We start from the raw sequence: 23,426 nt of genomic DNA, 5'->3' as shown, positions 1-23,426 counted from the left end.
AACAATGCCAGGCCACGGAATCTTAAATCCATTATCTATGAGCCTGTCCTGCCACCACATTGTGTCATTTGTTTGTTTACGTCTCATCTAACGTGTCATACTCACACACGTGTGTTAATGTTGGCCCACAGTTTGCACTGTGCAATGTTATCTTGATTGCAGTGAATGATTCAGCTCTTCAGTCTGGTGCGTCCACTGACTGCAGGATTAGAATCTGAAAGCTGTTTTTCAGCTAGTTCCCGAATTGCATTCACACGCTTGCATTTGTAACGGTGTAATTTTGGGAACATCCTTTATACTGAATATTGACTGAACTCTTTTCATGTGTCGATGCAATTTGTGCAGCATCTTGGGCATCTCCTGATGATTAAACCTTCGGCACATTTTTGTTCAGTGCCTGTTTGTAGCAGATAGCTTGTATGCGATGGAGAATGCTGTACAGTCTTTCTGTCAATGGGTAAGCTGCAGCCCATGCATGACTTGGATGCTTTATCAACAATATTTACTGTTACTATCATTGTTGTGCAGCAAGAGCTTAAACACAGTCCTATCCTGCAACTGTAGCTTTGAATTGTCATCTGTCTTCCAAAAGTGTCAATAATGTATCGGTAAGTATTGTCTAAGAGGGATTTTTTGTAATCCCTTAAGAGATGTTGAAGCTGTTATCAATTCAATGAGTCTTCCATCAGTGCTTCTTCACTGAAGTCAACGTTAAACTCAATGACTTTTTGTCGCCATTTGCCAACAAACTGGTCACTTGGTTGCTGCCAGTCAGTGGTTGGCACTGCTGCCTCACAGCGCCAGAGACCCAGGTCTGATTCCACCTTTGGGCGACTAACTGTGTAGAATTTGCATATTCTCCCCGTGTCTGTGTGGGTTTCCTCCAGGTGCTCCGGTTTCCTCCCACGGTCCAAAGATGTGCAGGTTAGATGGATTGTCCATAGCGTCCAGGGATGTGCAGGCTAGGTGGGTTAGCCATGAGAAATGTGGAGTTATGTGGATAGGGTAGAGCTGGGTGGGATGCACTTGGAAAGCACAGCGTGGACTCGATGGGTCAAATGGCCTGCTTTCACGCTGTAGGGATTCTGTGAAGATAAATATGAGCCTGTGAGCTCCAAGTTTATCCTAACCTTGAGCTGATCCTCTATGAGCCTAACCATCTTTACCAGATCCCTCTAGTCATTGTTGGAGAAACTTGAGGAATAAACTCCTCTTAGTTCTTTGCTTCCTACAGCAATGAGTTTGGCAGCTGTCCTTTCTTATTTGTCTATTAGTTGGTCAATGAAATGAAGCATCATCCTTTTTGAGAATAATTGAACTATACTAAAAGGTCAATAGCAATTCATGTTTAGAGTTTTTCCTCTCTTGTGCCTTGGAGGCTGGATACTTGCTGTATCACCAGGTCTGCTGTAGGATTTCAGAATGGTTTCCCCAAGCTGAAAAGCATTGTGTTGCTTTATTGGACGGCTGTGGTTACTGCTTTTTTGTTCTCACTGTATGAGGTGAGTGCTTGGGCGTTGCTGGTTCAGTTGCCTGGACAGCAGGTTTGTAATGCAGATGGATACAAACAGCGTGGGTTCAATTCCTGCACATTATCCTTCCTATAATGTAGTCACCGGAACTTCACAAAATACTCCAGCTGTGGAGTATTTTTCACCAGTGAAAATTCATGTGTCGTATTCAAATTCATCATTATATTCCTACTTATGTATTCTATACCTCTGTCAACATATTCCATATGACTTATTTACAACATTATCTTCCTAGTACTGTTACCTTTAGGGACCTGTGCACTTGCACATCAAGATCCCTCACTTCATCTACCCCTGTCAGTATATTCCTATTTATTGTGTATTCCTTTTGACTGCTTGACCTCTCCAAATGCATTATTTAAACGATCAGAGTTGAACTCCATCTGCCAGTTTCCTGCCCACACCGCCAACCCATCCACAGCATTTTGGAGTTTTCAGCTACCCTCCACATATCCACTACACAGCCACACCATCCACTACACATATGTTGAGCTATTTTTTTCAAAAATATATCCACATCGCTTTCCTCGAACTTCTGGAAGCCTACCATAAATTTAAACAACTCCCTACTGATTTGGAGTTAGATATTTCCTCACAAAACTTTCCATTACAATCATGATCAAGTCGTTATTTGTTCCAGCCTGTTAAACCAGGATTAACTTTCTTGATCCATTTCTCCCTCTCATATTTTTCTCTTTGCACATCTAGTTGCAGCTTCCTCAATGCTCTTCCTTCCTCCTTCTCTGTTATTTTGTTTGCCTGAAATTCTGGCTCTATACTTTCCAAATTAATCTGTGCCAGTGGATTCTTGTCTTCTTCAAATTCTATTCATCTTTCTATCCTTGCACAGCAATCTTCAAACTGCTACCCAGTCATTTCAGAATTTCAAGTCTCCTAGCTTGTGGTCTAGTGTTGAACTTCCAATGCTCCCCCACACTCTGCTGTTACGGACTGGAAAATCTCTTTAAAACTTGCAATCCATTGGGCTCTTGTGTTTCAGTGGCAGCGAACCTACCCCTGGACCAAGAGATCTGGGTTCAAGTCCCACCTTCTCCAGAACATTTCTGAAAAGGTTGATGAGGAAAGAAAAAAGGTTAAATGTTTTAAAACTCATCATCCATCCCGGCTTCCATATATCTCACTTGCAGATTTGACCTTAATAGTGAGTTTTGAGAAGATTTGTAGCTCAGGTTAGGGTTTTGGATGGAGGTTTGCTCGCTGAGCTGCAAGATTCATTTCCAGACGTTTCCAGACCTAGAAGCATGGCATTCCAACCAGAACTCTATCAACAAACTCATCAAGTTAGACCCCATCCATCACCCCCTGAGAAAAGGAACAGGAAGTGACTTCACCACAGGAAATGACATCACCAACCCAAAGAAACCCAAACATATAAGTACAAAGCAGAAATTTTCAGCATTGCTTTTATGAGGCTCACTGAAGATGCTACCTAGTAAGGTAACAAAATTTCTGGAATTGACCTTTATAATTAACACGTTCAAAAATACAAAATTCCTGACAGTGATAAACCCAGACATGTGATGTCTTATTAAGCAAATCATTGTCTTTATGGGTATAATTGTTAACTGTGCTTAATTTTCTCTTCTAATAAGTAGTTTTTTAAAAAAGAATTTGAAGTGCCCTTCCTGTAAACTTTAACTAAAAGGAGTCCAGGCTTTCAAATGAATCCACTTATATATATATAAAAAGAACTGTTGATTCTGTAAATCAGAAACAGAAACAGAAATTGCTGGAAAAGCTCAGCAGGTCTGGCAGTCTCTGTGGAGAGAAATCATAATTAATGCTTCAGGTCCACTGATCCTTCTTCAGAACATGTCCGAGGATTATTAGACCGGAAACGTTAACCTTAATTTCTCTTCACAGATGCTGCCAGACCTACTGAGCTTTTCCAGCAGTTTCTGTTTTTGAATGAGTTTATATAATCTTTTCAACACAATTCCACAGAAAAAAAAAGAATGAAAGCACCATAACAGTAGGTGCAGTAGATAAAGGAGAATTGTCAAAAAAAACAATCTTTTACTAATAATGGAGAAGGCCTAAGCTAATGTTTTTCTTTCCTTTATCATCTCGTGGACTATGGGCAGCTTTGGAGATGCCAGTATTTATTTCCCATTGTTAATTTCCCGTCAGTGAGTAGCTTGCTAGACTAATGCAAAGGCAATCAACAGTCAAGCACATTCAGAGTCACACATTAGCCAGACAAAGTAAAGAGGACAGGTTTTTTCTCAAAAGGTCATGAGTAAACCAGATAGTTCCTTATAGCAATTGATGGTTGTTTCATGGTCACCTTTACTTTCAATCCCAAATCATTTTTAATGTCTGAACCTAAATTCTATCCGTGTCCCCAAAGCCCCTGGATTACTAGTCCAGTGACATTACCACGACACCATGCTCTCCTCATCCTCTTGTGCTGAAGTGCCGGTTCCTGCTCCTAATTTTATGGCTTTTATCAATAGCAAGTGAAATCAAGGTTATTAGGAGTAAACTTAAGGATTGCTTGTACAGTAACTCAACAGTCAGCACTCGTTTCAAGCTGGTGAGGAACCTCTCCGAAAAGAATCCAGAAAAAACGCTCCAAGTGGCCTGCTAATCAAAGTGCTAGATTTCTAAACACAACGATGAGAAATTCTTCATAAACAGCCACTAAAGCAATTGGGAGTTGCTCTACAGAGTGCTTCCAGTTGTATCCCCACTGTTTATAATTCGCACTAGCATTTCAATGTACTTGCAGGAGCTGAGATTCTATCCTCTATGAACAAGTCTTCGGTGAGGTGCCTCACATAAAAACAAGAAGCTTGCATCATGAATGTCTACCAACATTGTACTCAAACATGGATACCGAGACTTTCTCGGGGCTTGGAGACAGAAACTACAATATCTTTTCGCAGGGCGTGGTCCACTAGGCCCAGGACAAATGAATACTGGCTGCAAGTCAGGCTTCCAATTGGAATGACCCGTGGGAGGGCATTGTGACTGATGTGGTCAGGACCCATTCATGCTGGCTGAGCCTGTCATCGTTGTTTTCTCATTGTGTTGCTTCGAGGCAGCACCTTGTTTGGGAATTAGGGAGATCTAGCTGGGTGCTGTCAGGCCTTGAAAAGGACAAATGGAAGCATTGGGAGTCAAAGTGGATCAGCAGAACAAACATTGCTGTGTACATAATAGCTAGGAGATGAAACAGTGAAAGCCTTTGATGCTCAAGACCTGTGTCTTGTTAGATGACTAGTATGTAGGCCAGATCTATGTCCTGATTTAGGAACATAGTAAAGGAGGAGACCCTTCAGCCCCTCAAACCCATTCCTTACCTAGTTTGATTGAGGGTGATTTTTACATCAAAATCCATTGACGAGCCTTTAGACCATAAACTCTTTACACATACCCAGCAATGATTAATTGAGATCAACCTTGGGAGTTTCAATTGCCCCCCAGTCTGACTAACTATCTGGGGATAGCAAGGGATGGCAGGGAGGGAATTTCAGATTTCTACCATCTACTCCACAAAAAAGTAATTCCTTGATTTTACTGACCTTTGAGGTTTGTGTCCACTTGTGCTTGATTCGCCTACATTTCCCTGCATTGATACGATCAAATCCCTGACTTTGCTAAGGATCTGCTAAATATCAATGGGATTGATCATCCTCCACCCTGAACCAAGAACCATTTGTGGTAAAGTTGAGGAACAAGCATTGGCAGCATGGATAGAGAATTGGAACCTAAACTGCATCATTAGGCCCCCATCACCTCAATCCATCTCCTCTCGACATCCACCCAGCCACTATCTGAATAGGGATGGGTCGTTCTTTGAGGGGCTGGTCAGAGAGAATTGGTCTTATTGCCGATTTTTATCCTGGTACTGGCTGATCCTTTAGGCTCAGACAAGGAATGGCAATGCGTTCATGGGCCAAGGTATATTTTTAAAATGCAAAGCATTAGGCCTTGCTCCAGATCGGTGTCTCAATGATTTATGCTCTTCAGAACGTGACAATTCCTGAGCATGATGGGAGCTATTCTGCTTGTCTGTTCCCATGTCAATCACTGATATAATGAAATGAAGTGAAAATCAAATGTTCCTCATCTTTCCCTTGATCTCTAAATCATCTGTATTCTCTTCAATTCAGCTGAACAGCATTAGAATTATACTCTCCAATGTCTCAATTTATTCTCCCAATAGAGATTTGGAGACATTTTTAATGTTTCTATCTGGTAGGAAACAAGTCCACTGTGACTTTTCCACTTCCCTCTCTTTTGCTGTATATTTTGAAAACATTAATTGTGAAAAGTATTTCCCTGGTGTACAACTCCGCTCAACATATGACTGCACTGTACAGATTTTTATGGTAAAATGCCTAAATGGTATGCATTTTAAAAAAAAAAACAACCTGCATTTAGATAGCACCTCATCACATGTCTCCACGATATCTCAAACCTTGCCTGCAATAACTGATACACAGATATACATGGCAGCCATTTTAAACACACATTACCACACCAGAAACATCACATTGGTTCATTTAGTTTTGAAATGGTTTGTGGGAAGAATATGAACTCTGTGACTGAGAGAATTCCTCGCTGTTCTTCCAATCAAGGAATTGATTTCTTTTGTGCCCCCAAATAAAACTGAAATTGCTGGAAAATCTCAGCAGGTCTGACAGCATCTGTGAAGAGAAAGCAGACTTAGCGTTTTGGGACCAGACACCCTTGTTTAGAAGTCACCAGTGAGGATTTCCCCCACCATAGCCTCTCACCTCATAGTAACACCAGACAGCTCAATTCTCCCTTCTTCCCAAAATCTACAAACAGGACCGACTGGGCAGACCCATTGTTTCTGCCCGTTCCTGCCCCATGGAACTTATTTCTTAGGGATCTAGGAATAGGGGTAGGCCATTCAGCCCCTCAAACCTGCACTCATGGTTGTCAATGGCCTATTGTCTATCTCAGATTTCAAATTAACAATTGAATGAGCATTGACCACCATTTGAAAAGGTGAGCTCCAAATCGCCACTATTCCTGCATGGAGGAACGCTTTCTGACATCTCTCCTGACTTGCCTGGCCCTAAATTTTAGACTACGTCACCTCCCCCCACCACCCTGGTCCTAGACCAGGAAATTGTTTATCTACCCTGTCTTTCCCTGTTAATATCCTGAAAATCTTGATTGGGTCTCCCCTTAACCTTCCAAATTCTACTGAATAAGGGTCTAATTATCTAATCGCTCCTCATAACTTAAATCCCTGAAGACCTGGTATTATCTTTGAATTCCTGCATTGAACTCCCTCCAGGCCCAAACATCCTTCCCAACATGTGGTGCCGAGATCTGCTCACAGTACTCCAAGTGGGGTCTAACTAGAGTTTTGTGTAACTGTAACATAATGTTTGGATCCTTATTATTCCAACCCTTCAGATATGGAAGCCTACATTCGATCAGCCTGCTGGACTATTTGCTGCACAAGTTTGCGGCATTTTATAGAACTATGCACCTGAATCACCAAATCTCGTTGACATCAACTGTATTCAACTTTGTGCCTTCTAAAAAAAAATCCTGATCCAATCTTTTACAATCCAAAGTGGATAATCTCACACTCTGTTATATTAAAATCCACCTGTCACTGGTTTGTCCATTCTCCTAATCTATCAGTATCTGGTTTTAATTTTATGTTGTCTACAATGCTGCCCAATTTTGTCTCATCAGAAAATTTGGATATTTTACTTTAATGGCATTATCCAGGTATTGTGAATAATTGAGGCCCAGCACAGATCCCTGCAAGATATCACCAGTCATATCATAGAATCATACAATCCCTACAGTGTGAAACAGGCCATTTGGCCCAAGTCCACACCAACCCTCCAAAGAGTAACCCACCTAGATGAATTCCCCTAACCTATTCCTCTATATTTACCCCTGACTAACCCACCCAGCCTGCACATCCCTGAATTCTATGGGCAATTTAGCATGGCTAATTCACCTAACTTGCACATCTTTGGACTGTAAGAGGAAACTGGAGCACCCAGAGGAAACTCACAGGGAGAATGTACAAACTCCACACAGAGAGTTGCCCGAAGCTGGAATTAAACTCTGGTCAATGGTGCTGTGAGGCAGTAGCACTAACCATTAGGCCACTGTGCTGTCCTACCAATTTGAGTAATGACCCATTTTCCAACTCTGTTTCCTGTCACTCAACCAACTTCCAGTCCATGTCTGTACTTTTCCTTCAATTCCATTGGTTTCCACTTGGCTGACAGTTTCTTGTGGGGGACATTATGAAAAGCCCTTTGGAAGTTAATATAAACAGCATCCATTGACTCATCTCTTTCCACCAACTCGGTCATTTCTTCAAAAGAAACTCTTTGAAGTTTGCCAGGTATGACGTACCCTTCATGAATCTATGCTGACTCTCCCTCATTAACTGAAACTTTTCACACCGATCAGTTAGCTTATCCTTGACTTTAAACACCAACAATTGCCCCCAAACAGATGTCAGGCTAACTGGACAGCAACTATCAGGTTTCTCTCTGTCCCCCTTCTTCAAGAGCAGAGTGACATAAGCAATTTTCCAATCCAAAAGTACAACACTGGATGGAGCTCTGAAAGATGATGGTGAAGGCATCGGCAATGTGCCCTCCGACCTCCTTTATAACCTGTGGATGGAAACGATCAGATCCTGGGGATTTGCCCCATTAATTATCCCATTATTGAAAATTTACTTCAGCTAATTTTATTTTCCTTTGTTAATTTTTTTGGGGCTGCTGGCAAGCTATCCTTCCCACCCAGAAAGTTTTTTTCTCTCGCTCATCCTGTTCGTCCCCACTTATATTCACAATTCTTCTGACGTTTTACATCAGTTTCAGAATTTCCAGTTTGCTGCCTCCAGCTGTCTCCTCTTTACCACGGATGGGTGCCATCATTTTACACTTCTCTCTCCCATCGGAAATGTCTAAGGGCTCTCCACTTCATCCTGGAAAAAAGAACAGAACTGTCCCTGTTCAGCACCAGCCTCCTCCACCTGGCCAAGCCCATCCTCATTCTGAACAGCGTCTCCTTTAACTCCTCTCACCATCTCTTTGTGGGGTACACGGCACATTCCTTGTTCCACTCCTACTCTGGCCCACACTCACACCTCTTTCTCCGGTACATCGATTACATCATTGGTCTGCCTCCCTCTCTCATCGTGAATTAAAAACGTTTACCAATTTTGCTTCCACTTCCCACCCCTCTCTCACCTTCATCTGGTCTGTCTGAGACTCCTCCCTTCCCTCCCTCGACATCTGTTTCCATTTCTGGGAATAGGCCGGCCACCAACATCCGTTACAAATCCACTGACTCCCACAGTTATCTTGATTATACATCCTCACACCTTGCTTCCTGTAAAGATTCCATTCCATTCTCCCAGTTCCTCTATCTCGGTCGCATCTGTTCTAATTATGCTAGCTTCAACAATGGGGCCTCAGAAACGTCCATCTTCTTCCTCTACCAAGGATTCCCTGCCACTGCGGTTGACAGGGCCCTCAACTGTGTCTGAACCATTTCCTGCACTTCAGCCCTCATCCCTTCTCTTCCCTCCCACAACAGCAATAGGGTCTCCCTTGTCCTTACCTACTATCCTATCAGCATCCACATCCAGAGGATCATTAGTCACCATTTTCACCACTTCCAGCAAGATGCCACCACCAGAAACATATTCCACTCTCTGACCTTGTCAGATCTCCACAGGGACCATTCCCTCTGGGATACCCTGATCCCTTCTTTCTTCACTCCCAACACCACCCATGGCCACCCACCGTCCCGCCCCCACCCGCGGGACTCTCTCTCTCTCTCTCTCTGGCCTCCTCTATCCATTCACTTCTCCCTCCAACCCATCCTCCCAACTAGACTTCAGCATAAATACCACCTTTTCCTAGCTTCTGATGAAGAGTCCTCATACTAGAAACATTACCTCTGCTTTCTTTCCACAGATGCTGCCAGATCTGTTGAGTTTCTTCAGCAATTTCTGTCCTTGTTTCAGACCTCCAGCATCCACAGGTTTACTCTGTGCTCAGGGATGTTAGTTTGACTTGTCCAATTTCAGTCCTTGAGAAGCACCTTCACATCAATATTTGCCATTCTTCTCTTAGATCAGAAAGGATTTAATGCAGTTCCTATCTTCATTTGCAAATAATTCCAGCTATGGAAGTTTGTAGAATTGATTTCCAAACAATTTCTTTCTTTCTGTTGCAGGGTTCTGGTTAATTTTTGCATGCTGGTCAGTTTATTTGTAAGTTTGATACACTTTATTGCTTCTTTTAATGGATCAAGTATAAGATATGAGTTCCCAATTCTGCCACGAGCAAATGGGGAATGGGGTTAATTTAAATAGTAACTTATCCTCCCTTTTAGGCTTGAGAATAAAGAGGCACTGTTTGATTTACTTAGATTAGGTTAGATTACTTACAGTGTGGAAACAGGCCCTTCGGCCCAACAAGTCCACACCGACCCGCCACCCGCCCATTCCCCTACATTTACCCCTTTACCTAACACTCCAGGCAATTTAGCGTGGCCAATTCACCTGACCTGCACATTTTTGGACTGTGGGAGGAAACTGGAGCACCCAGAGGAAACCCACACAGACACGGGGAGAATGTGCAAACTCCACACAGACAGTCGCCTGAGTCGGGAATTGAACCCAGGTCTCTGGCGCTGTGAGGCAGCACTGTGCCACCGTGCCGCCCACTTCTTTCACTTTTCATTCCACTCCATGCCAATAAAGTGGTAGATCAACAGTGCTCCCTAAACCCTGGTTTCAAGCCAATTTTTGAAATGGAACCACAGGAAAATAATCTCAGATGAAACTGAAGATAGGGTTTATTAAAACAAACAATTGAAATGCAGGGAAATCTCTGCATTCACTCCATACATACATACACATACACACAGACGTGGCAGGAAAGGAGTTAAGTTGTAAATTTGCAAATTATTTTTTAAAACGAGTTCATAAGAGTTACAACTTCCCTGGAGCTCAATATCAAATAATAGATCTCCAAATTCACCAAAGATCTACAGACAGCAATTCCCAAACCCATGACCACTTCTATCTAGGAGGATGAGGGTAGCAGATACATGGGACCACCACGTTCAAGTTCCGTTCCAAGCCACTTATCATCCTGACTTGGAAATATACTGCCATTCCTTCACTGTCACTGGGTCAATATCCTGGAATTCCCTCCCTTCGGGCATTGTGCATCAACCCACAGCAGGTGGACTGCCGCAGTTCAAGAAGGCAGCTCACCACCACCTTCTCAAGGGCAACTAGGGATGGGCTATAAATGCTGGCCCAGCCAGCGACTCCCACATCCCACAAATGAATACATTTTTTAAAAAATAGTTTCCTCAATGAATTTGGAACTCGTTGTTTTCCATCTTGCAAACAAAAGGTAGGCTTCTTTCTGCCCAACAGCTGGGAGACTGAGACAGAGGGTTTGAGGCAGACTGACAACTCAGCCTGGAGTTCTGTCCTGCCTCTGGGTCTCACAGAGCCACTGACTTTGATCCTTGGGTTAAATTTTTAAACAATTCAACAAACTCCAACTTCAGTCATGCGATAAGGACAGGTCATGTGTTACAATGCAGCTACCAGTATAAATCTTTACATTCCCCATTCATGCTTCCATTTTGAAAGGCCATGTTATCTCAGTAGTTAGCATTGCTGCCTCACAGCGCCAGGGACCTGGGTTTGATTCCACCCTCGGGTGACTGTCTGTGTGGAGTTTGCACATTCTCCCTGTGTCTGCGTGAGTTTCCTCTGCAGGTTAGGTGAATTGGCTATGCTAAATTGCCCAGTGTTCAGGGATGTGTAGGCTAGGTGGAATAGTCAGGGGTAAATGTAGGCTAGGAGGAATAGTTCTGGGTGGGTTACTCTTCGGAGGGTCGGTGTGGACTTGTTGGGCCAAAGGGCCTGTTTCCACACTATAGGGATTCTTAAAAAAAAAAGCTAGTGCCCACTTTAAAATTATGAGTTTGATGTTTATCATTTTCCAGAAATGGTGGTGAATGCCACATCTCCAAGGCTTTTGTGTCAGCTTTACCTTGAGCATTTACTAGATACGGGGGGGTTCAGAAACTTTTGAAAATACAATTATGTGATTGTTCTTGGCCAGTTTATGAGTCCAGCAAGGTTGCCCTTTTTAAAAGAAACCAAATTTAAACACAAAAATAGAGAAGCGAATACAAATGTCTTTGGGATTTCTCTCCACGCTCTCTGGCCATGACACCATCAACAGGGTCAATGAACTAATACTGTACAACAATATTGACACGATTACTGAAGTGTCTATGAGGACACTTCAAAGATGAGCAAGGGAAACTGATACTAAGCCGAAGCAGTTTGAAGAGACTGGAAGTTCAATTGATATTAATGAATCACAAAATCATAATGTATAGGTGGCCATTCAGCCCAAAGTGCCTGTTGCAGCTACTTGAAAAGGTTATTTCATTAGTCCACATTCCTGCTCTTTCCCAGAGTCTGCATTATTATTTTTTCTCTACACCCATACCTTTTCAAAGTCAAAATGAATCTGCTTACTTTTGGTAATGTCGACCATAACCACTCACTGTATTGAAACAAAATCTCTATCCACCCTATCTCTATTCAAGAATTATTTTAAATCTATGCCTATTGACAATCCTCCAGAAAATGCAAACAGTTTCTCTTGATTAAATCCATTCATTATTTTGAGTTCAGCTCATAACTGTCACAAATTACATTGCTGGCAAAGAATCACAGTACAATATCACGTGTTCTTCAGCAGCTGGTCAGGAGTCTGAATCTCATCAATACTACACACAGTAGCAGCCTGGTACTTTCTCTCTCTCTCTCTCTCTCTCTCTTTCCTCCATCATGTCAGACAAAGCAAAGGGAATGGACCTGTAAGGATGTCATAAAGGTGGATAGAGTGGTCAAGAAGGCATATAGTAGGCTTGTCTTCACTGGACGGGGTATTGAGTATAGGAACTGGCAAGTCATGTTAAAATTGTACAGGACATTGGTTCGGCGGCATTTGGAATACTGTGTACAGTTCTGGTCACCACATTACCAAAAGGAGGTGGACGCTCTGGAGACCGTGCAGAGAAGGGTTACGAGGATGTTGCCTGGTATGGAAGGTGCTAGCTATGAAGACAGGTTGAGTAGGTTAGGATTGTTTTCATTAGAAAAAAGGAGATTGAGGGGGGACCTGATCGAGGTTTACAAAATCATAAAGGGTATAGACAGGGTGGATAGAGACAAGCTTTTTCCCAGAGTGAAAGATTCAATAACGAGAGGTCATGCTTTCAAGGTGAGAGTGGAAAGTTTAAGGGGGATACACTTGGCAAGTACTTCACACAGAGGGTGGTGGGCATTTGGAACACGTTGCCAGCAGAGGTGGTAGAGGCAGGCACGGTAGATTCATTTAAGATGCATCTGGACAGATGCATGAGTAGGTGGGGAGCAGAGGGATACAAATGCTTAGGAATTGACCGACAGGTTTAGACAGTACATTTGGATCGACTCAGGCTTGGAGGGCCGAAGGGCCTGTTCCTGGGCTGTACATTTTCTTTGTTCTTTGAATGGTCAGCCACCTTGGACACTCTGGACAGTTGAAGGAGGGGTTGTGTAGACAAAGAAGATTAGAGTGGTGCTGGAAATGCACAGCAGGTCAGGCAGCAGCCGAGGAGCAAGAAAATCTTCTCCTATCAATTTTCCTGTTCCATTGAATGTTGCCTGACCTGCTGTGTATTTCCAGCACCACTCTAATCTTGACTCTGGTTTCCAGCATCTGCAGTCCTCACTTTTGCCTAGACAAAGACGATGCCAATGGTTTTGATCACGACATATTGGTGCAAGTTGGGTGGAAATAGGATTCCATGGAAATGGGAATTCTCTACACAAATGGGAAATGGGATTCTATGTATTCTAGGTCAAGCAAAAGCTATAAAGGGACAATGTGTTATTTTGGGAAAACCCATCATGAGAACAGTGTTGCATGAGAAACATAGGGAATGGATGGTAAGCCACAGGGAAGGTCAGTACATTCTGCTAGATCAGCCTGATCATGTACATTATAACCACTTGCCTGCCCTATCCCCTTATTTCTTAATAACCTTATATCTTGGAAGCCATTGATAACTGCTTTGAATAAACTCAGTGATCGAGTTGTCGCAGGCTTCTGGGGTACACAATGCCAAAGGTTCGGCACGCTGTATGTGAAGAAATTCCTCCTCACCTGTTAGTCTCAACCTAAGAAGTAGGCTATGTCCCTTGTTTGTAGACACCCTAGGGAAACATCCTTCCTTTATTTACCCTCTCAAAACCTGTAAGGATGGGCGTGCTTCAATGAGATCACCTCTCATTCTTCAAAACGATTTGCAACACAGGCCCCCTAGTCTCCTCAATCTCACCTCAAAGATAGTCACACCAGTCCAGCAATCAGGTTAACAATAAAAACTTCAGCAGAAGCATTTTTGGGCAGGATGACAGTAAAGTCACCTTCACTTCCTGTTATTTGACACTTCAGTGCTCTAGCTGAAACATTAACAGGAAAGCAAAACAAGACTGGTACAAGATATTTCTTTCTCCCTTCTTGTGGTAGTGCTGACTCATCCTGGGCTAAGGCTGCCTTAGAATTGGAAGATTTCCAAGACCCAATCCGAGCTCAGGATGAATCTCATGCTGCAGTAAACACTGAGTGTTGGCCTGGGTTGATTCCTGCTATTGCCTCCTCTCTCTCTCTCACACACAACCCCTTTGACAACATGAAGATCAAGAATATATATTGTTTCCCCTCCACTCTTTTGCCAAGGAATATTGAAGTCATTTTTAACATCACTCCAACCAACAGGCTAAGCCCAAATAGATCAATTCAGAGGGAGATTCAAACTGATGTATTGGTACAATAGGCTGGATTCTTTTTAGTTTATTTTTGGTGGGGTAGGATGGGGTTCATTGAGAAGTAGGAGGGGGGGGGGGGGGTCCACATATTAAACACAATTGAGTGAGAGCTCAATTATATGCCATACGCTCTCCATGGAGCAGGCCTCTAATGGGTAAATCTTACCTGCCATCAAGTCCTTAGAGACCTTTAATTGTCTACATATTGCCCAATTAAGTCCCTCAATCCACTGTCATAATGCAGCATGCTGTGAAAGGAAGAAGAGAGGGGAAATAAACAATTATTTAACAAGTTTGGTGAAAATGTGGGCTGAAAGGTTTGTGTTTGTGTGCGCATTGAGCTACAACCCATTGCCCAAGACATTACTCATCAGTACCTTCATGCCTCCTCACTTGGACTCTACAAACCTGAAGCCTTTCCACCCCACCTCCCTAAAGGATTGAGATCGCTCCCTACCCAAACACTGGAGCTTACATGGGTCTGGTCACCATAATCCGCCTCCCAGCCAACCACGCAATGCCAGCAGTACCCACAACTCTGATCGGACGCAGGTGGGACTGCAAGAGCCACTATTCCCTCAGAACGGCAGGCAGCTCTTGACGCGGGACTCCCGATCCAACTTCAGGAGTTGAGAGCAAACAGTGTGTCTTACTCTCTTTGTAAAATTCAACCCACCATTAGGTTTTCACCCCTTCGTAAATTAGGGAAGATAGGAGTAGGCCATTCAGCCTCTTGACTTGTTCCGCTATCATAGCTGATCTGTGACCTAACTCCAGATACCTGCCTTTGATCCATTTTCTATAATACTTTTGCTTAACAAACAAATGATCTCACATTTAAAACTAGCAATTGATCTGGCCTCAACTGTTGTTTGAGGAAAGAGAGTTCCAAAAATCTGCAAATGTTTGGGTGTAGAAGTGCTTCCTAACATCTCGCCTGAGTGGTCTGTCCCTAATTATCAGACAATATCCCCAGTTCTAGATTCACCATGTCTAATGACCCTCAATGACCTGGCCTCCTTAGGACTTTCTTCCCATATTTTGGAGGCTCTCTTTTGGAACTTTACAAGGTACAGTTTTTACAAGGAGAATCTGGGCAGTGCTGGCGATAAACAGGGATATGGACTTTGAAACTGGCATTTCAGCAGCAGCTATTGGTGTAAAGTTACACCGCAGTGACAGTACATAAGCAGACTAGTTAGCTTTGGGATTATGGAGGGTACGGACTGGTTGAACCAAAGGGTCTGTTTCCGTGCTGCATGAGTCTATGACTCTACTTAGTCTAAATGCTTAATTTTACCATTTGTTCTCTACATGGGCCATCTCCTACCCTAAATTAACAAACCCTATCCTTTTATTCATTTCTCCCGTGTGTGTTCTTACGTGCCTTGTATAATAACGTCACGCTGCTTACGTTAATTATTCCCGATTCTGACCACTCCCTGAATAAAAAGATTTCTTCTATATACTTTGAGATTTACTAGCTGGATGGCACAGAAAAATGCCCTTCAGCCCACTGAGTCTGTGCCAGTCAAATATGACCACCTAGTTATTCGAATCCCTTTTGCCTTATAGCCCTGTATGCCTTGACATCACAAAGTAGACAAGCAGGAGGCTGGAAGAACACAGCGAGGCAGGTAGCATCAGGAGGTGGAGAAGTCGACACTGCAGGTGTAACCCTTCTTCAGGAGTGGAGGTGAGTGTAGGTCTACACTCTGGGTGCTGGCTGGCTTGCTGTGTTCTTCCAGCCTCCTGCCTCTCTATTTTGGAATCTGCAGAGTTTTTTTTTGTCTCTTGACATCACAAGTGGACATCGAAACACTTCTGAAATGTTATGAGGGTTCCTACCTCTCCCACCCTTACAGGCAGTGTGTTCAAGATTCCCACAGGCCTCTGGGTGAATCTATTTCCCTCACATCCCCTCTAAACCTTCTGCTCCTTCCCTTTAATCTATGCGCCATTCACTGATCCTTTCCTCAGTGGGAAAGTTTCTTCTGTCCATATTCCCCCATAATTTTACACATCTCAATCAGTCTCCTATGCAGTAAGGAAAAAGGCCCCAGTCTGTCCCATCTCTCTACATAACTAAAACTCACCAGTCCAGGCAAGATCCTGGTAAATCTCCTCTAACCCACTCCAGTTCTATCACATCTCTCATACAATGTGGATTCCAGAACTGCAAACATTAATTTAGCTGTGGCCTAATCAATGTTGTATACAATTTCAGCATCACCTCCTGCTTTTATGTTTTGGCTAATAAAGAATCCCAAATGCTTAATAGTACTCGCCTTCACAGGTGGCACGATGGCTCAGTGGTTAACACTGCTGCCTCACAGCACCAGGGACCTGAGTTTGATTCCCGCCTGTCTGTGTGGAGTTTGCACATTCTCCCCGTGTCTGCGTGGGTTTCCTCCGGGTGTTCCGGTTTCCTCCCACAGTCCAAAGATGTGCAGGTCAGGTGAATTGGCCATGCTAAATTGCCCGTAGTGTTAGGTGCATTAGTCAGGGGTAAATATAGGGTAGGGGAATGGGTCTGGGTGGGTTTCTCTTCAGAGGGGCGGTGTGGACTTGTTGGGCCGAAGGGCCTGTTTCCACACTGTAGAGAGTCTAATCTATATTGACGTCCCCTAATTTTAAGTCTCTCGTAGTCAAAAACACAAATCTAAGTGGCAATGAAAGTTGTAAGGAAGATGGAAAGAAACTTCAAGCAGACCTGGATTGTCTCCGTGAATGGGCAAGGACCATGGTGAATGCAATATAAGGAGTAAATATGAAGTTATCCACTTCAGTCAAAACAAATAACAAAACAGATCATTCCTCAAGTGCTGAGAGGTTGGGCTCTGGAGGTGTGGGATAGCAACTCTAAACAGGACGATGAAACAATATTTCAAAGGGACGTGGGTTTCCTTTGTTCGTGAGTCACTAAGAGCTGTCAGTGCAACAATCCATAAGGAAGTTATGTTAGCATTCAGCCCAAGGGAGCTTGAAATCTCACCTGGAATATTGTGTTGTTGTCTTCCCTTATTTAATGAAGGACTTACTTGCCACAGAGTGCAATAGAAATATACCAGATTGATTGCTGGCATGGTGAGAATTCCTTGGGGACAAATGAGGAAACTAGGTCTATATTCTCTAGACCATTAGAAGGATAAGAAATGTCTGGTTGAAACTTATAAAATTCTTCCAGGGCATTTAACAGAGTAAATCTAGATATGCCGTTTCCTCTGACTGGTAACTGTCGAACTAGCAGGTGTAACCTCAGGATAAGAAGCAGAAAACTAAGTCCGAGATGAAGAGGAATTTCTTCACTTATTGGTGAATCTTGCGATTCTGGAGCCCAGAGGGCTGAGGGGGCTCAGGCATTGAGCATGTTGAAGACATAAGTCAATAAACAACACCAACAGGTATGAAATAGGGTGTGAAAGTGATGTGATGGGAGATGTTCAGCCATGATCTAGAATTGAGAGTATGCTAAAGAGGAAGAGCAGCCTACTCCCTCTTCTGATATTTTCAGATAGGTCAAATTTTCAGTTTAGTCCCTGGAATAGTCATTGAGGTTTGGTGCCTTGTACAGAATTTGCAGTAAGTTGTAAATCAAGAAAATCTCTCTCTTGGTGAGAGAGATCATAAATGGAGAAAGCTCATTCTATCAGCCCACACTCATTGCCAAGCCAATGCCATCTGGGCTGGCTGGGCCACATCCAATGGATGAATGTTGGCCGCTTACCCATACTCCCTCAGTAGAGTGAATGGGCCATTAGCTCACATCTTCCAATCTCAACTCGGTCTCCATACAAGAACACCTGGAATCCCGGTATGCAGTGGCACTGACAATTGGAGACCGTGCCCTTTCTAGGCTCTCTAGAAGAGGTGTTGCAAGAGGTGAGTGGAGGCTGGAAAGTCAGCTGACCAAGGGAGAGGAGAAAACTGGGACTGGTAAATGATACACCTTCTTAATCCTGCCTTCCCACGTAGCAAATGCAGACAGAGTCAATCTTGACTGGCACAGGGAAGCCATCATTTTCCGAGGGGATCAGGGGGAGTATCCATGGGACCATCAGGCTAACAATCCACAGCTGACTAATAACTTCCAGCCCACCTCAGCAAGGATAGGGGCAGCATGGGTGTATCTGAACTATCCCCTTCCCCACTCTGTGACTGACAATGGATGTACAATGTGCCCACTCTAAAGACACTTGGGCAGCGAGACAGGATTCGCTGCAGTCTGCCCTTGGGACAAGGAACATTGTGGAGGTTGAGCATAAATTAGGATGATGATGAAATACTTTTTAAATCACTCAGGAGACATGGGTGTTGGCTGGCCTGGCATTTATCGCCTGTCCCTAGTTGCCCTCAACAAGATGTTGAGCTGCCTTCTTGAACCGCTGCAGTCCACATGACCCTTAAGGAAGGGAATTCCGGGATTTGGACCCAGTGACAGTGATGGCTATCCAAGTCAGGCTGGTGAGTGGCTTGGAGGGGTACTTGCAGATGGACAATCCTGTTAAAACCCCGGCACTCTGGGAGATAAAGGAAAAGACAAAGGGGTAAATAAAGAATAGAGAATGGAAAAAAAAAAGATAGAGGGAGAGAAGGAAGCTGAGAAAAATAAAGAGACAAGAAAAAGTGAGAGAGGGACAGAGCAAGGAAATGACTGGTAGTTGTGCAACTCTCTATAGCCTTTGGCAGCTGCCACTTTAAACAGGCCTGGGCTGAGCTGCTGGTTGGAAATTCCACAATATGCTGGGGGGCTGGAGGTTCGTCAGAAGCTTCCCTTTCGGGGAAATCAGCTGATTTCCCAACGAGGTGAGTCAGACAGTGACGGGGCAGGGAGGAAACAACTTCAACCCTTTCCACTTCCTCCAGCGGTGTCTTGCATCAGAGCGGAGCGTCCTAGCTGAGAACTCTCCACCTCGCCTGTCGTTCCCTCCTCCAGCACTTTGCTGACTCCCGTAGCCCGCCGCTGCCCGGTCCCGGAGCGAGTCCGAGAGATGTGGAGAACTGTGCTGAGAGCCAGGAGCCTGCTGCCAAAGGTGGCCCGTCCCAGAGCCAGGCCCGGGACAGCGCTGCTGTGTAGCCGAGTAAACCAGGGCGGAGCTGTGCAAGCTACCGAGCCCAGTGTCCAGCCTGCAGCACCTGAACCAGGTAAGGAACAACCCCCAACCCCCCCAAAAATAACCCTGCCCCGGAACTAAAAACTTTTGGAGTACCTTTTGGAGAAAGAAATGATAAAATACTGTGGAGATATGAATAAAAATGAAGTATTGGAGAAACTCGGCAGGTCTGGCAGCATTCATTTTAAAACCTCTTATGAATTCCTGCTTAGGACATACAACTAGTCTGACTCAAGATTGGGATACAGTCAGACCGTGAATGAATTGTCTGAGCTAAGGTGTCCCTTTTTAAAAATAAAACCTTAAGTTACCTTGAGAATGTGGCTTGAAAGAAGTTTACATATTAATGAGCTGAATGGCTCAAAGTGGAAAGAGAGACAGCATTTCATGTCCATTGTGATTGTTATAAATGTTAATCATGACACATAGACAGGGTGGTTAAAATGGCATTTAACACGGTTGTCTTCATTGCTCAGTTTCTTTGAGTGTAGGAGTTGGGACATTACATGTACAGGACTTTGGTGAGGCCTCATCTGGAATACTGTGTCCGGTTATGGGAAGGATATTATCAAGCTGGAGAGGGCTCAGAAGAGATTTACTCTGATTTCTCTCCGCAGATGCTGGGTATGGAAGGTTTGAGTTACAAACAAAGGCTTGATAGGCTGGGACATTTTTCACTGGAGCATAGAAGGTTTATAAAAGGGTATAGATAGAGTTAACGGTAATTGTCTTTTCCCCAAGATGGGGGACTTCAATACAAGGGGACACATTTTTTAAGATGAGAGAATTACAAAGTCACGAGGGGCAATTTGTTTTTTTACACAGAGGGTGGTTCATGTATGACATGAATTTCCTGAGGAAGTGGTAGATGCTGGTACATTTGAATAAGTTTAAAAGACATTTGGATAACTACATGAATAAGAAAAATTTGGAGGGATGTGGGCCAGAGGCAGGCAGGTGGGACTGGTTCAGTTTGAGATTATTATTGACATGGACTGGTTGGACCAGAGTGCCTGTTTCCACGCTGTGAGACTCAATAAAAGACTTTTTCCTTTCGAGGTGATTGTGCACTTATGGATTCTATGATTCTAGTTCAGAGAAGGTTCACTAGGATGTCTCTGATGTGGAGCGATTGTCTTATGAGCAAAGGCTCTGCAGGCAATGATTGTACTCACCGGAGTTCAGATGAATGAAAGGTGTTCTCATTGCAATCTACAGGATTCTTAAGGAAGGATCTGCGGAAGCGTCACTGGACCTGAAACATTAACTCTGATTTCTCTCCACAGATGCTGGCAGATCTGCTGAGCTTTTCCGGCAATTTCTGTTTTTGCTTCTGATTTACATCCTCTGCAGTCCTTTCGGTTTTTATTTACGATTCTTAAAGGGCTCGGCACGGTCAATGCTGAGCGGATGTTTCTCCTCACGGGAGAGTCTGGGACCGGAGGGGATAGTCTCAGAATAAAGGGGTGCCAACTGAAGGCTGAGATGAGGAGGAATCTCTTCTCACAGAGGTCTCCGAATGTTTGGAGTCCTTACTAGAGAGAGCTGTGGGGGCTGAAAGAGTCTTGATCAGTTGGGGAATGAAGGGTTGTGGAGAAAGATCAGCCATGGCCCTATTGAATGGAGGAATAGTTTTGAAGGGCCGAATGGCCTACTGTTGTTCCTATTTCTTATAGCCTTATTGTTCTCATCACTTTCCCTATCACTTGCTGTACCTGCAGCTTAACCCTTTGCTATTCCTGCACTAGGACACACAGATCCCTCTGCATCTCAGAGCTCTTCAATCTCTCACTGTTTAGGTAATATGCATTTTTCATCTTGCAAATGGTCCATTTTCCCTCATGATACACCATTTTCCGAACCTTTCTCCACTGGCCTAGCATTTTATCTCTTTGTAGCCTCCTTACATCTCATTCACAGGTCACCTTCTGACCTATCTTGGTGTTTGAATTTCTTCAGCACTTTCGGCTTTTACTTCAGTTGATGTGGTCAATCCTCAGACCTTGGAAAAGTTGAAAGTTTTCTTGGTTTTGGTTGTGTGATTGCAGGAAGGGAATTAGAATGCAAAGGAAGGTCTGCAGGAGACAAGGGAGTGTGTGGTGGCTGGAAATTTCCCAACCCCAGTGGGGGATGAAGATTGGCAGAGTCATGCAGGAATGCCTTTGAAGGACATGTTGTCTCCCTGTCCCCATGATGTTTTGCCAGGGGCTGGAAAACTATCATCTATCCCACACCAACCTCCGGGGCAGCTCCTATCTCTGTGGACATGTCAGGGTCAGGGGTGAGCACATATAGAGATTACCTGGGGGAACATGGCAGCCTCCCAGAGGATTCTGGGGTGACCCTCCTCTTTTTGGGCAAATCCAGAGCGCACAGAAGAGTTTTGTCTGAGGTGCTCTGAAGGACAATAAGGAATGGCTGCTGTTCAGAAGGCAAGACAGGAAGAAGTCCACCTCTCACAAAGGTAAAAACAATGACTGCAGATGCTGGAAACCAGAATCTAGATTAGAATGGTGCTGGAAAAGCACAGCAGTTCAGGCAGCATCCGAGGAGCAGTAAAACCGAAGTTTCGGGCAAAAGCCCTTCATCCACCTCTCTCAAAGAATACAGAAACTCAATTAGGCCAGAGGTGCTGGTCTGAAATCGTCAAACCTGGTGTCAAGTCCAGAAAACTGTAAAGTGCCAAGTTGAAAGAGGAGACATTGTTCCTCAAGGTTTGTTCTGAGTTTCATTGGAACAGTGCAGGAGGAGGCTGAGAACAGAGATGTCAGTGTGTGAGACCAAGATGGGGAATTAAAGTCACAAGCAAAAGGAAGCTCAGGGTTATGCTTGCATGTGGATTTGTAAAGCAATCAGCCACTCTGTGTTTGTGTAGAGTATAGGGAGGAAGCCACATCATGACTGGTGAACACAGTAGACTGCTTCACCTGGAAAGGGACCATAAACAGCAAGGAGATAGGAGAGAAAAGACTCATTGCTTAATTTACTGTGGTTCATGGGAAGTTCCCTAAGGGAAGGGGAAGGGTTTTACAATTAAGGAGTGGACCCGAGTGTCACAGGATGTTGATACAAAGAGTTTTTTTTTAATGTCTGTATGATTTTACTTGTTTCTGGAAAGATTGGCAATACACATACGCACAAACATACATCTGGGGTACAGGTAGAAACAGCCACCACCCACTGGCTTAGTGATACTGAACAAATGAACCCAGCCAGAAAGCTCTATTCCATTTGTCCAGTTTAGCTGGGAAACCCAATTGCCAAAACTGGAGGTTTGGCTGGCAGTTCCAGGCCTCAGCAGTGCCACATGTGCATTAAAGAGAATCCAAGTCAATCTTTTCAAACCATGGTTACTCACTGCATTAGCTTCTTGTGGGGCTGAATGAAATTCTGTGTTACCAATGTCTGATCAGTGGTAGATGGAAAACGATCCATTGTTTTGTCTAACACCATTCATCCTGTGCTCTCAGTATGGTTACTTGAAAGTGGAGTTGCAGGTAGACATGGTAGTGAAGAAGGCATTTGGTTTGCTTGCCTTGGTTGGGTATAGGTGTTAGGAGGTCATGTTGCAGCTCTACAAGACATTGGTGAGGCCACTTTTGGAATATTGTGATCAGTTCCGGTCTACATGCTTTAGGAATGATGTTGTGAAACTTGGAAGTGTTCAGACAAGATTTGTAAGGATGTTACCAGGGTTGGAGGGTTTGCTATAGGGAGAAGCTGAATAGGCTGGGATTGTTTTCTCTGGAGTATCGCAGGCTGAGGGGTGACCTAATAGAAGCTAGTATAATCATGAGGGGCATGGATAGGGTAAATAGACGAGGTCTTTTCCACAGGATCAGGGAGTCCAAAACTAGAAGGCAT

At 43.9% G+C, this 23,426-nt stretch overlaps 2 protein-coding genes across 2 annotated transcripts in view; one reads left to right on the top strand and one right to left on the bottom strand.

Annotated features, from left to right (window-relative positions):
* Positions 1 to 4,546, bottom strand: part of LOC140495623 (sodium- and chloride-dependent neutral and basic amino acid transporter B(0+)-like) — an 83,537-nt gene extending 78,991 nt beyond the window's left edge. The window contains exon 1 of the mRNA XM_072594621.1: positions 4,393 to 4,546. Within this exon, the coding sequence (XP_072450722.1) occupies positions 4,393 to 4,546 (154 nt within the window). The remainder of the gene's footprint in view (positions 1 to 4,392) is intronic.
* Positions 4,547 to 19,237: 14,691 nt separating this feature from the next.
* LOC140495750 (protein FAM162A-like) overlaps positions 19,238 to 23,426 on the top strand; it is a 29,783-nt gene continuing 25,594 nt past the window's right edge. The window contains exon 1 of the mRNA XM_072594816.1: positions 19,238 to 19,593. Within this exon, the coding sequence (XP_072450917.1) occupies positions 19,440 to 19,593 (154 nt within the window). The 5' untranslated portion in view covers positions 19,238 to 19,439. The remainder of the gene's footprint in view (positions 19,594 to 23,426) is intronic.

Source organism: Chiloscyllium punctatum, chromosome 25, assembly GCF_047496795.1.
Source record: "Chiloscyllium punctatum isolate Juve2018m chromosome 25, sChiPun1.3, whole genome shotgun sequence".
Taxonomy (NCBI): domain Eukaryota; kingdom Metazoa; phylum Chordata; class Chondrichthyes; order Orectolobiformes; family Hemiscylliidae; genus Chiloscyllium; species Chiloscyllium punctatum.
Note: the sequence above shows the minus strand (reverse complement) of the source record. Positions and strands in the feature narration are given on the sequence as shown.